This window comes from Musa acuminata, chromosome BXJ3-9 (assembly GCF_036884655.1).
Source record: "Musa acuminata AAA Group cultivar baxijiao chromosome BXJ3-9, Cavendish_Baxijiao_AAA, whole genome shotgun sequence".
Lineage (NCBI taxonomy): Eukaryota > Viridiplantae > Streptophyta > Magnoliopsida > Zingiberales > Musaceae > Musa > Musa acuminata.
Window position 1 is genome coordinate 6886995 of NC_088357.1, and position 13567 is coordinate 6900561.

Below are 13567 nucleotides of genomic sequence, written 5' to 3' on the forward strand. Positions count from 1 at the left end.
GCAGGAACGGCGTTGCTAAAAACCTAAATTGTTACCCGTAGCGGACCCACCAAAACTACGTAACCTGAGTCGTGTCCCAGACAAGCCCACGAGTCGGTGCTTCACGGGTATATAAGCGCCCCTCTCCGAAGCTTCCAACGAGATGACCTCGACGCGGAGACAAAGGCTCTGGAAGAAATGGCAATGAAGCGTACCACCGCCTTTCCGTCCTCTCTTCTTCTCCTATTGTTCCTTCTCCCAGTTGCCTCTCCACTCATCCTCTCTTTGAGCGAGACTCTCTTAGGTACGCATGTCTCCTCCCTTTCCTCAAGTTGTTTTCGTACTCTGGAGACGGGACGATCCGATCGATGCCCTCCTTGTTCTGTGTATCTTTTGAGCGATTTTAAGCGTTCTATGGTTTGTTGTTTTTGCTGATATTCTAATTTGCCATGATACCAGCAATAACACCCAAAATCTCTAGATGTTACATGCGGATGCTCAGTAAAATAGTGTTTTTTGGGGGGGAATTGGTTCTGTTTCTTCGACATTGCCATGACAAAGTAATAAGCTAATGGAATGTTGTTTATCGTGTGTGCGAAATTACTCCTATGACATTTTGTTCTCTTGCCGGACTATTACATAGTTTTAGGAAGATGAAAAACCTGTGGAGCTACATTTTCTTGAATTAGTCTGCTTGTTATTGCAGCAGCCTTTTTCCTGGTGTCATTATTTAGCTACAAATCTCCTATTTGTTGCAGAAATTAATTTGGAAGATCCAGTTTTGGAATTCGGCTCGCCACCATATGGTGGACAGTCATGTCATCGGGTTCGGCTGACCGGCATGTCAAGGTTGAACCTCAAATCCTATGCCAGTTCTGTACGCGTGGCATTGAAAACTTCAGATTCCACAGACGGATGGCTTGGGAGAAACATACGACTTTGTTTCCACAGGTTGGTTATCTGATTTTTCTTTCTCGATCAAAATTCAAAAACTGAGTCATTCCTTTTCCCCCCCTTTGTAGGAATACTTCTATTGGTGTTTGTCAATGTGAGGTGTCGCAGTGGGAATCTTTTCTAAGGAATGAACGGAATTCAATGATATCACCCTACGAGAGTGGATTTATTGATGTCAAAATTAATAAAGAAACTTCTACCTTCTTTTCGGTTGCTCTTGAGGAAGGTAAATTAATGTTACATTTCAACTTGTTTTTGCTAGTTGTTCATAAAATAACATTAATTCTCAGGCACTTCCTTTTTTTCCTACATGCAGAGTTTCATCTATGGCGTCTGGGTTGCCTTGGTTTTGGATTACTCATTTTTCTCATTGCGCCTGGCATCAGCAATTGGATGCCATTCTATTACAGTAGTTCAATGATCTTAGGAGTTTTTCTTCTTGTCTTGATCCTTCTCTTCCAGGTAATGTCTGTGGAATGGGTAGTGAAGTAAACATTTGGATAAGATTTTACCAGTTTGGTTATTAGACATCTCTAGAGTTATAAGATAAATACTTGGATTAGTTTTGTGTAGCTACTTAAGGAAATAATGCTTGTATGTTCTAATTTGTGTGCTTCTTCAAGAGTGGCGTTTCACTTATGCATGCACAATCAAGAGCATGTCTCATGGTCATTATGATCCTTATTGGGTACATTATGTTAGCAAATTAAATTTTATAGCCCTCATTTGGTTCAATTAGAATGTTCCTATCTACTTGTAAAGGCATTTTGATCTTTTAGTTCGACATGGAAGTTGTGATTCTCACGTTTGTCAAAGAATCTTGGCTTAGTTGGAGTTAGAGATTTGCTTTGTTTTTTTTAACACTTCTGTTCATATATATGTTGATTGTTTTCTACATGTATGATACAGGCAATGAAGTTAGTTCCCATAAGCAGGCGAAAAATAATATACATTGCATTCTATGGATCCTTGGTGAGGATTTTATTTCCATGTTATTGCTCAATTTAGCTTCTTCATTCTCTAGTTTTTTTAATCATAGAAAACATTGTTTATTTCCAAATATTCTTCTCCAGGTGGAGCCCTGCTCACCTTTGTTTTTTTCTTGCAGCTGGGTCTTGGTTCTTTAATAAGAAATTACTTCTCCACGATGATCACCTTTCTTCTTGTTAGTTGTGGCTTCAGTGAAGAATCATATAATCTCGTAAGCATCCATTTTCATGATTATGTTCTACATGAAGTTTCATTTTTATAATTTGGATATTTTATTTACGTGCTCCTTGCAAAAGCTTTCTTTGCTTATGTTTCACTCTAGTGCTACTGGTCACAAATATTTCAAATTGCATGCTTGATCAATATTGGATATGTCTTAGCCTACTTGTTAGATAATTCTAGATAGATGTTAAATTTACTTTTTTTTTTTATCTATAATCATTAAAAGGTTTGAATACCTTAGGATACTGAACTTTTTCTGATTTATAATATGTTGTTTTAATAAAATAATATCCTTAATTTGGTAATCATACAAAACCTTTGATACCCCCTATCCTCATTAATCTCAAAATAGAATTATAAATATTATACACATAATATTTGTTTAGAATTTACTTAACATATTAAATGTGTATCTTACAATATATTCATTTCAGCCCTTGCTCTGTATCTTTATCTTAAATCTGGACTATTTTAATTTTTTTTTCTTGTATCTTAAATCAGAGCACAAACCATATTAGACACTCGGATCCATACTGTATCCAACATATTTTATCTATGTCCGAGCAACATAATAAATTCGTATGATCCAAAAATCACATGCATCTTTGGAGTGTTAGAAATGAATATGTAGTTTGTGCCTACATTTATGATGGCAGAATTGATTTTTGATTTCCAGTTTTATTATTATTAAACCTCATTTATTGTAACATGTCCCCCAAAATTTTTTATTTAAAGTTGTATTTACTTCTTTTCATCACAGGTTTCACTTGTTCTGCTGGGGGGAATAATCTTTGCAGGAACATTTTTAGGTTATTGGTCTGCGCGAAAGTTTGTCCTTTCTGAAGATGGATGTGTAGACTCTGGCATTGCACAATTTGTGAAGTGGACATTGCGTTTGATCGGCATAGTATTTATTCTCCAGGTACTTTCGTCATGATCACTCATGCACCTTATGCTTCATGTTAGACTCAAAAAGATTCCTTTTGGTAAGCCGACTATTCCATTTGTAACCTCATGATAGTCTGAAAGTATGCTTTTCTATTTTGCAATAGTAAGGGTGAAAATGTGGTGCACAATAATATGTAATATCTGATGTTTCATAATCCATTTTTTTATGACATTTGCAGTAAATTATCAACCCATTTTAAATTTAAGTTCTGATTATATGCAACAAAAAATATTCAATTTGAGTTGACTACAGGGCTTCAGTTGTTGGCTTAGTCGCATGTAAATCTTATTTGTTTAACCAAAGGTCAAATCCTTACAATTGGTAATCCATAAATTTTGTGTTATGCCCTGAAGAACATCTGTGTGTACACAGATGTGCACATCTTTGTTATCAAGTTGGGATCAGAAAGTTCTTATTCTACTTGCGGTGTCCATGCATATTTTTTTAAATAATTATTGTTTTGTATTGTACTATAAAGAGTTATACATGGTTCTTTTCTTCGAAATATCGTATATATTATCTATGGTTAGTAAAAAGTGAGCTTCTTAGTTCATGATAGTATCGAAATTTACAAAAATGATGTTTGTCTAACATTTTACCAAACATCCTACTTGGATCGATCATCTCATCTAGGTAATGGTAATTGAGAAGTCAAAGAAGGAATGCAGGCTCTCATTATCTCCCTTCTGTATATATTGTCAGTATTTCATATTCATGAGGGTGAATAACATCTAATAAATAGTTTCTTTCATTTATCTACAGTAACTCAATTTATGAAAATATATTTATGGAAAAATTATAGTATTGTAAGGGCACAAACATTGTTTTGTTGGCATCAACATAGTATTTTACAATTTACTCACAATTATATGAGTATTCCAATCTTTTTCTGTTTGTTGTGTCCACATACAGTTCTTTAAATAATATAAATTCTATTGTTTAATACTGCACAGAAAAAGTTTATACATGATTCTTTTTCTTCAAAGTGGCATATATATTGTTATCTATGGTTGGTAAAAATTGAGCTTCTTAGTTCTATTGATATAGACAAATGATATTTGTCTAACATTCTACAAAAACATCCTGCTTTGATCTATCATCCCCATCTGGTTAATGGAAAGAGAAGGAATCCAGACTTTCATTATCTTTCACATATCCAATCATTTAAACATTTTATTTTCTTACCATAAACTTATCTTCTGTACTTTTTCTTTATAGAGCACTATTGATGTTCCTTTGGGATTGCTTGCATTGGCTACTTGTTGCACATTTAGTTATCTCGTTCATTCCAAGAAGTGGTGAGCATCGACCCACAAAAATTTTATTAGCATTACACTATGTTTAACGCACTGAAAACCCTGCTTTTCTTTTAGGCACCGGAGGTCAAACAATAATGGAAGTCTATGGCAGCGAAGACCTAAGCAAGCTGAAAACTTGAGTTTCGCGTCTAAGGGAACGAGAATGTCATTTTGGGGGGGCTCAACTTCATATTCTCCGTCACCAAATGCTGGTGTGTTCTTCTTGTTCTTGCATGGTTGGAAAGACCATTTTATTCTTTGATCGTCGCACTTCCATTTACATTCAAAAGCATTCGTTTCATTTTATGATAGCAGGAAAGGGCTACTCATTCTCCAAGCGAGTGAAGCAACAGGATCAAGATTATTACTCGACCTACCATAATGTGCCAAGAAGAAAGTTCTCCGAGGAAGAATGGGACAAGTTCACGCGTCAGTCAACGAGCGCCGCCCTGACCGAGTGGGCGTCAACTCCTGAGGTCATCAAATGGATTGGCAATAATGCACATCGGATGCGGCTTATCGAAGAAGACCACAACGTGGATGACACATCGGAGTCGGATTCTCCCAAAGAAACTGTCCCAAGAAATGAGAGTGAACCAAGTTTCTTTACGTGGTTATGAACTCATGTGGTCATATTAATTTTTGGTTATTTAATTAGCTTCCATGTCAAAGGAAGAATGATGAAGTTATTGTTATTGTTGTTGTGAAATAAATAGATTTTGGCATGTAAAATTTGTTGTATATTTTCCTTTGGAAGCTTATGCTTTGGCATAATACCTTTGGAACCTTTTGAAGCTCGTGTTTTTTTTTATTGAAAAAGAGAGAAAAAATTAGGTGTGAATCCATAGCCTTTTATCTCAATTATTTAAAAATAATAATATTTTTCCTTGAAGTTTTTGTGTTCTACACACATTCTTTTTAGTTATTTATACCAGGTTAATTATTAACCTTTTTTTTGCCCAACACTCACTATTTGAGTAAATTTTTGATAAAAATATAAATAAATTTTAACAATGAAAAAAAATACATATTTGCATCCATCATTTTGATAAATAGTCACCTACCCACGTTTTTGCCTTCCTTATACTCTGTTACATTGTTTCCTTGGTATTACTAAAAATATTATGATTCCAACATACTGTTACGGAGTATTTTTAATGTTGATACTTATATCTGGTATAGGAATGAAAAGTATTTTTTTTAATATTTTTTATGAGGATACATAAGCAAGGTTTGTAGTATTTTTTTAAAATATTTTTTTTGATATATTTTTCTTTGTTATAATGTTTTATAATAGTCATAATATTTTTAAAAATGTGTCAAAAACATTGTAACCATGTTGAAAACTTAACTCATTGGTAGAGCATATTCTGGTACCACCTTCACAATAATAGTTAGCAGTCACTTCAGTGCCAACAGCCTTAAGGCTAATATGTTCTCATGTTGTTCGTATGTTCTCATGCACTATATCGACGTGACACCTTGGACTTCGATAGGATGGTCACTTGTTCTCATGCTGTTCGAGATCGTACAAGATGACGTCGCATAGTACAGAACCGCTTTGGAAAGCTTGGAATGGTGCCTCACGACATTGATCCATGCAGGTCGATCGGTGCCTGCACGAAAGGTACGAATCGATCGCTTGGGAAATCGACGGCCATTAATAAACCATGTATAACTAACTTTTGTTCACAAGTATAAAAGTCAACCTTCTGATCGGCATCAGGGGTCGAACTTCGAATACTCAAACTCCACCTAACATCACTCAACATTAACTTAAGCTTCGGAGAGATCGAGTTGGGAAATCCCTCTCTTGACTTCGGCTTGTGTGCATAAACTTGACGAGGAATGAGTAGCAACCCAATAGGGAAGGAAGAGAAACTCCTTGCTTTACCTTGGAGATGAAGTCTAGACCCGACTTGATGTTGACCATCCTAGTTCGAGCAGCCACATGGGTGGCTCTACACACTCGGAATAAGATCAAACCGTGATAACATGACATAAAGTTTCTCAACACTCATATATAGGTCAAATTATTTAAATCTTTATTTCTTAAATGGACAACCATTTTCAAAATACTCATTTTCTTAAATGTTCTCTAAATATTCAAATAATTTAGCTTTTATATTAGTTAAAGTATTTTTGGCACATTTTCGAAAGCACCATAACTCAAGCTTTCTTAGCATTTTTTGGTTCCCTCTTCTTCTCCTATTGATGTTCTTCTTGTTCTGCATATCTTTTGAGCGATTTTAAGCAGTCTATCGTTTGTTGTTTCTGCTGATATTTGCATTTGCTATGATGCCATCAATAACAGCCAAATTGTATAAATGTTGCATGCGGATGCTCATCGAAATAGTGTTTTTCTTTTTTTGTGGGAATTTGGTGAGGAATTTTTTCCATGTTATTGTTCAATTTATCTTTTACATTCTCTAGCTTTCTTTATCATAGCTAACCTTATCTAATTTACTAGGATAATATATATATATATATAATTTTCAACAACTGCATTTGCAATAGAAACTATATTTTTCTTCCCGCTAGAACATGGTACACATTCTTTGATACATCAGGAGCATTATATGTATAGAGATTGTGAAAGTGTCTTTCTTCTGTATTTAGTGAATAGTATTATCTATCATGATAAATGCATCATTACCTATTAAGATTAATGAATTTGATATTATTACCAGTAAGATGATCATATCCTGAATCAACTATCCAATCGAAATTGTTGGATGCCATGGTTTCAACCGTCTTAGTCATAAAACATTTACCTCAATATTCATCAGTAATATTAGAATAATTTTTTATTTATAATATATTTTTTTAATCTTAACATGATAATTTTTCTTGATATGACATAACATTTAATCTTCTTCGATTTCTATTATTATTCTTTTTAATCTTTATCATTATTAATATCATCATTCTTTTTAATCTTTATCATTATTAATATCATCATTCTTTTTAATCTTTATCATTATATTTTTATTTATAAAAAGAGTATTTTTATCTTCCCCTTAAAGTAAAAACTTTCATAGCTAATTCAAAAAACCTTTTATTTATTTGATAGATCAAGACTATGATTGTATATCTTTCTTATACTATTCAAAAAAAATTTATCTAATCTATGAGCATATATATATATATATATATATATATATATATATATATATATATATATATATATATATATATATATATATATATATATATATTGGAGTAAGTACCTTTCATCAAACATGCATCGGTCGGCTCTCGCTTGCGGATCACAATCAATGAATACTTGTTCGTGCTCGTAAAATATCGAGTTGGTTCCGCAACTTTTGTGGCCTACGACTCGGTGATGGACGATCCCATCTCCTCTCCACGTCAACTCGCCCTGCATGCGACTGCGCACAACGCGATACCGTCCCGCTTCAATCTCTATATATGCTCCCTCCCCTTCCTTTCCCTTCCCCGTCTCTCTCACCGTCTCTCTCGCAACACCAGGAGCCGAAGCACGATGGCCACCCGAACAGTCCAAGTCCTCTTCTCACTTCTCCTGCTCCTCTCCACCTGTGTCTTGGCTTCAACCTCCGGATCCGATCGGGCGAAGAAGCGCTGCCACATGGAATGCAGAGGCACTCCGGAGGGGCGCCGGAGGAAAGAGTGCGTGCGCCAGTGCTTGGATCATTCCGGAAGAGAGCGGGAGCATGGGGAGGTGGCGGAGGGTGAAAGAAGAGAGCGCAACCCGTACTTCTTCGACGACCGGAGCTACGAGCAGTGGAGCAGATCGGAGCATGGCCGTTTCGAGGTGCTGGAGAGGTTTGCTAGGAGATCCGAACTCTTGGTCGGCGTCGAGAACTACCGCTTGGCCGTGTTGGAAGCGGAGCCGGAGACGTTTATCATGCCCAGACATTGGGACGCCGAAGAGGTCTTCTACGTAATGGAAGGTAACAATCAACGCTCTGTTCTAAGCTTTACGGAGCTTCCGGAGTATTGTGTTCTTACGGCGATCATAACATAGGGCGTGGGACTATAACATTGCTTCACGAGAACAACCGGGAGACGCACGATATCAAGAAAGGAGACATCATTTGGATTCCGGCAGGGGCGATCGTGTACGCGATCAACAAAGCCAGAAATGAGAAGCTCCGCGTCGCCATTCTCCTCCGCCCCATCTCAACGCCCGGACACGTTGAGGTATACGATGAATTCGATCCGCTGCACTTTTTGGGGTTGTCATTGCAGTGTGCAGGCCTCATTTGGTGATGGTCCTTTGGACGCAGGAATTCTACGGTGCAGCCGGTAGGAACCCGGAGACCTTTTTCGCTAGCTTTAGCGACGAAGTACTGGAAGCTGCATTCGATGTCAGTTCCGATCTGCTTCCCGTTCCATTTCCTAATCGACTTCTCTTCCAGCTTTAAGACTTGGAATTTATTGGTAGACAGCGCTTTGTGTTATCTGTAGACTCCGAGCGAGAAATTAGGGAGGCTATTTGAGAAACAGAGGAGGGGGGAGTTCATAAAGATGACCGAAGAGCAGATGAGGGCGTTGACTCAGTCCACCGGTGAAGGTGGTTGGCCTTTAGCTCGGTCGACTGAGCCGTACAATCTGCTCCAAAACAGACCCTCGCACTCTAACGAGCATGGGCAACTCCACGAGGTCGGAGCCAATGAGTACCAGCAGCTCCAGGATCTCGATGTGGATGTCTCCATTGCCAATATCAGCGAGGTGATCACACTCCCCTGCTATTGCATTACTTTGTATATGTGACTAATGAAGCACAACGTCGGCTACTTTCCTTGCAGAGATCGATGATGGCACCGAACTACAACTCCCTGTCCACCAAGCTGGCCATGGTGGTGCAAGGACGAGGCTACGTTGAGATGGCCTGCCCCAGCCGCTCCGGCGAGTCACGCAGGAGCGAGGAGACGACGGAATCGGAACCACAGCAGCACCTCCGCTACCCGACCGTGAGATCGCGAGTCTCCCGTGGGTCGGTCTTCGTGATCCCCGCAGGTCACCCCGTGGTCGCCGTCGCCGCGCGGAACGAGAACCTCGAGGTTCTCTTCTTCGGCGTTCGGGCAGCACAGAACAGGAATTACTACCTTGCAGGGCGAAACAACGTGCTGAACAGACTGGACAGGGAGGCGAAGGAGCTGGCCTTCGGCGTGCCCGCTGAGGAGGTGGATGAGGTCCTCCACGCGCAGCCGGAGTCCGTGTTCATGCCCGGTCCGGAGCGCCGGCGGGAAGCAGAAAGGGGGCGGCAGCCTTCACGGGAATCCCTCCTCAGTTTTGCAGAATCCTAGTGAGCTTAGACAAGGAAGAGAGGTCACAAGTTTTGGTAGAGATCTGAGTGGGAGAATGCTAAGTTGTGGTGGTGCCAATAATCTCTAGACTTCTAATAAAGAAAGCACCTTCTTTTCGATCGGTTCATCATCTTCCCTTGCTGTAAAGTAGAAAGCTGGTCGGATCGAGTCGAGTTCTCGATCCTAATCAAAAGGAAAAAAGAATGTCGACAACTAAATGAAGTTTAATCAACAGAAAGACTACAAACCGAAATGAATAGAAGCGTTGCATAAATTACACAGCAGATCCCTAATATGAGAGTACCATCAACGAACGAGAAGGCAAATCATCAAACATTTACTGTACAATTACGAGATGGCTAATGTCTCGGCCCCCCAAGTCCCCGTTACTCCCTCCTCCACCAAAGAATTCTTGTACCTCTCCATCTTCCTCCTCGGGCCATGCCCCCTTTGGAATGGTCACCACGAGCTCACCGCTAGTGTAAACGGCAGTGGCGAGCGCCGGACGGGTGGACGGCGGCAGCCGGAACCGCCACCGGTTTAGCTCGAGCTCCGTGTCGAGGTCGTCGCCGTCGCTACCGTCCCTGACGAACACCTTCGTCACCCCGGGGTGTATCTGGACCGTCTGGGCTTGGACATCGCCCCAGAGGACGTCGGTGGCTGCGACGAACCGGAAGCCGTCCGCGTCCTCCTCGACGGCCACATCGGCGTCGGCGGCAAAGGGTAACTCCAGGACCTTGCTGAAGATGTGGGGGAGACGGCGGAGCTTCTTCTGTCGGCCGTGCACGGCGGTGGCTGCAGCCGCGGGGTTGACGCCGCAGCGGAAGGTGATGTTCCGCTTCTTGGGGACCGGGTGAACCCTCATATCTCCTTCTGCAAAACCCTTGTCTACCCTAAAATTCAGACCAATAAACCGCAACAAACACCGATCCGAGATTAAATTCTTCAACGAAACCTCGATCGAAATGAAAAACCTGCCTAAATTTGGCGGAAAAACACTACTTTTGATGAAAATTGAGAGGGGAATTCGGAAAAAGCCAACGATTCGTTCGATTAAACAGAAAAATCTACGGAAGAAGGGCTCAATGAGAAATCTTGAAGCCAATATCGACTCGAATTGAGAGGAGCGATGAATGAACCCTAACTCCGAAGCGTAGAGAAACCGGCGCAAGAAATAGGGAAAGGCATAAGCCGAGTTGGGGTATTTTGGGAAGGAAAGAAAAACTTTAGGAGGGTATATTAGGTCTCCGGGGGCGCGTCTCACTTCGGATTCGGTAAAGTTAGATCCCCTCCAAGGCTCGTACTGACGCAGTTCGATCGGACGATCATCATGCTCGCGACGAGGGGCGACCCTGGACAAGATCCAGATATCACCAAATCACCGCGTGTTGAAGATGTGGGCTCCTCGAGGCATGCGGGCCCCATTCCCCAGTTTCCGACTCGAGAGTCAGTCGTTGGTACGCGTTTCTGTTCCTTCGTCGAGGAGAACAGTCAATTTGTACGAGATTTTGGTCTTCCGTGGACGTTTGTCCGAAAGGCCGCGATTTGACTGGTTAATTGATGGGGCCCGAGTCGAAGGATCACAATGAAGCCGTTCAAATGCTATCCGACGCACGTGATGGATCACGATGATCGCGTGAGCCAAGAAACATCGAGATCCGTTGGTGTATTGTAACAGTAGCGGGTAAGTCCGATGAACATTCGACGTGGATGAGTAGGTGGCTGGGACCCACACGAGTAGGATCACGAAGGTCTCATCTCTCGTTGCTTGCAATCAGGAAGGATATTATTATAAATAAATAAATTATAAAATTATTATTATTCTTTTAATATTTTTAAGAATATATTATTATATTTTAAATTATAAAATTATGTTAATATGCTATTATTATTCTATCGAATAATAAGAATCATGATATTTATTATTAATTTTAAAAAATTATATAATTATCATATTTTTATAATTTTATGTATATAAATTTATATTTACTATCAATAAAAAAATAAGATAGTAATTTTTTTCATTCTATTAGAGATTTATGCTGTAATAACATTCTTTTTTTTTTAAGTTGTTTCGGATCTTTTATTCTCTACCTTTCAAATTATTCTTCTTGGCTTATGATTTTATGAGTTATGTAGATAGTATCATCATTTGTTCTCTACAAATAATTAAATAAAATAATTTTGAAGATATCAATCCTAAACATATTTGTCGGATCTATCAAAGTCATCTTCTTATAAGTGCTGTAATTGTCTCTCCCATTAAATCATTCCCTATGTAACCTTTAAAAATTCCTTTTATGAGCACACAAACTAATTATGACTATATGTAAGTTATCAAAACTCAAGTAGATATACTTTGAACCAATACAACTCTTAATGACTAAGAAATCATTTTTCATATATTAAATAGCCTTGATTTATATTATAAAGATATATTGGTTACCATTCATGCTCATGATAGTCTTATATCTTTTGAGAAATTTTATGATAAACTTTTTAACTATGAAGCTTATCTTAAATGAGTGTTATATCCATCAAATGCTACTTCTATCACTGTCAATTTTATTAAAAATATAAATTTTAACAACAAAGACAAGATTAACAACTAGTAAAGAAACCATCTAAACAATCATTATAGAGGTAACATATAATAATGCCATAATAAAAGGATCAACAAATATGAGCAATAATTTAATAACAAAGTCACCTGTCAAATATGTGACATGTAATTTCATGCAGCTAAAACATATCGTTGTTTGTAAGCTGTTATTCTATAGATGTTTTAGCCTTCGTACCTACCTTTTCTATGTATCCTATTATACCACTTGCTTGATTTTCATTACAATTGATGCATGCTTACTTTGCTCAATTTTTTTAACATTAATCAAACTGACTTATTAATTATGGGGCTTCTCATAGTATATTTGACTTGAATAGTTTACCTCTTTATTCAAATTATGATAGTTCAGTTGCTATTATGATATGTGATAGTAAAGATATCAAGATAATATTGCTCTATTAACCTTCCCTTTTTTCTTAAATTATTTTTACTTTATGATGTATCTTTGTGTTTTTGATATGAAGAATGACCTAATATCTATATAAAAATTATATTTTTTAATAATATTTCTATTGAATTCTTATATCTTCATTTGTTATAAAGGATCTAAAATTTATGAGTGATCAATTGTTGCACCATCTCTATTCAAATCCATTTTTGTTTTGCCACCATCAAGGCTCATATTAAAAAATAACACAATCGCTTAGGGTATCCTTCTTTTAAGATTCTGTATCATATTATTTATTTTTGTATCTTACTTTTATTCTGTAATAAAATATATAAGCTTTCTTTTACTACATCCTCTCTCACAAGTAATTCATCGAACTCATATTTTGATGTTTGAAGTCCTTCACTATAATCATATGGTGGATTAACTACTATTTTATTTTTATTGATCATTTCATAAAGTATATGTAGTTATTTCTCGTAAAGCAAAAATATGAAGTATTCATCATTTTTTCTACATTCAAATATATTATTGAAAAGTTTTTTTAGCTATTCATTATTTTATTTTTGTTTTGAGAATGATGGTAAATTTTAAAAGCTTCATAATTTTTTTGAAACTAATATAATATCTCATTTTCTCACCTTTCAATATACTCTTAAACATAATGAGATCATGGAATATCCTTATCAACACATAGTTCAAATTAGTCTTATATTATTTATTCAAGCCTATTCACTCTAGTTCTCAATATGATTTCACCATTTTTAAAACTACTTGAGTCCACTCCTAATTATAGTAAATTACATATTTTTTAGTATCTATGTTATTCATGGTTAAAACTTACACCCATAGCAAATTGAAAGCCCGATT

The 13567-nt window shown here is 37.7% G+C and overlaps 3 protein-coding genes across 3 annotated transcripts; 2 read left to right on the top strand and 1 right to left on the bottom strand.

Annotated features, from left to right (window-relative positions):
* Window positions 1-166: 166 nt before the first annotated feature.
* Window positions 167-5203, top strand: LOC135649015 (uncharacterized). The gene is made up of 10 exons (XM_065167108.1): window positions 167-283; window positions 738-930; window positions 1002-1159; window positions 1250-1395; window positions 1843-1905; window positions 2042-2134; window positions 2906-3067; window positions 4313-4392; window positions 4468-4604; window positions 4708-5203. Exons 1-10 carry the CDS (start codon window positions 178-180, stop codon window positions 5010-5012), a joined length of 1443 nt encoding a protein of 480 aa, XP_065023180.1. The 5' UTR covers window positions 167-177; the 3' UTR covers window positions 5013-5203.
* A 2664-nt stretch (window positions 5204-7867) lies between these two features.
* On the top strand, window positions 7868-9686 carry LOC135650019 (vicilin Cor a 11.0101-like). The gene is made up of 5 exons (XM_065169073.1): window positions 7868-8327; window positions 8402-8577; window positions 8664-8744; window positions 8845-9108; window positions 9186-9686. Exons 1-5 carry the CDS (start codon window positions 7898-7900, stop codon window positions 9684-9686), a joined length of 1452 nt encoding a protein of 483 aa, XP_065025145.1. The 5' UTR covers window positions 7868-7897.
* Window positions 9687-9892: 206 nt separating this feature from the next.
* LOC135648717 (uncharacterized) lies at window positions 9893-10891 on the bottom strand. The gene has a single exon (XM_065166625.1). It carries the CDS (start codon window positions 10549-10551, stop codon window positions 10024-10026), a length of 528 nt encoding a protein of 175 aa, XP_065022697.1. The 5' UTR covers window positions 10552-10891; the 3' UTR covers window positions 9893-10023.
* Window positions 10892-13567: the final 2676 nt, after the last annotated feature.

Excerpts from the sequence above, each read along its gene's own strand:
- LOC135648717 (XM_065166625.1), bottom strand. The coding sequence starts at position 10,551 with ATGAGGGTTCACCCGGTCCCCAAGAAGCGGAACATCACCTTCCGCTGC.
- LOC135650019 (XM_065169073.1), top strand. The coding sequence starts at position 7,898 with ATGGCCACCCGAACAGTCCAAGTCCTCTTCTCACTTCTCCTGCTCCTC. Across the intron at positions 8,745-8,844 it reads TACTGGAAGCTGCATTCGAT|ACTCCGAGCGAGAAATTAGG; the intron begins GTCAGTTCCGAT and ends TGTTATCTGTAG. Across the intron at positions 9,109-9,185 it reads CCATTGCCAATATCAGCGAG|AGATCGATGATGGCACCGAA; the intron begins GTGATCACACTC and ends CTTTCCTTGCAG.
- LOC135649015 (XM_065167108.1), top strand. The coding sequence starts at position 178 with ATGGCAATGAAGCGTACCACCGCCTTTCCGTCCTCTCTTCTTCTCCTA. Across the intron at positions 931-1,001 it reads ATACGACTTTGTTTCCACAG|GAATACTTCTATTGGTGTTT; the intron begins GTTGGTTATCTG and ends CCCCCTTTGTAG. Across the intron at positions 3,068-4,312 it reads GCATAGTATTTATTCTCCAG|AGCACTATTGATGTTCCTTT; the intron begins GTACTTTCGTCA and ends TTTTCTTTATAG.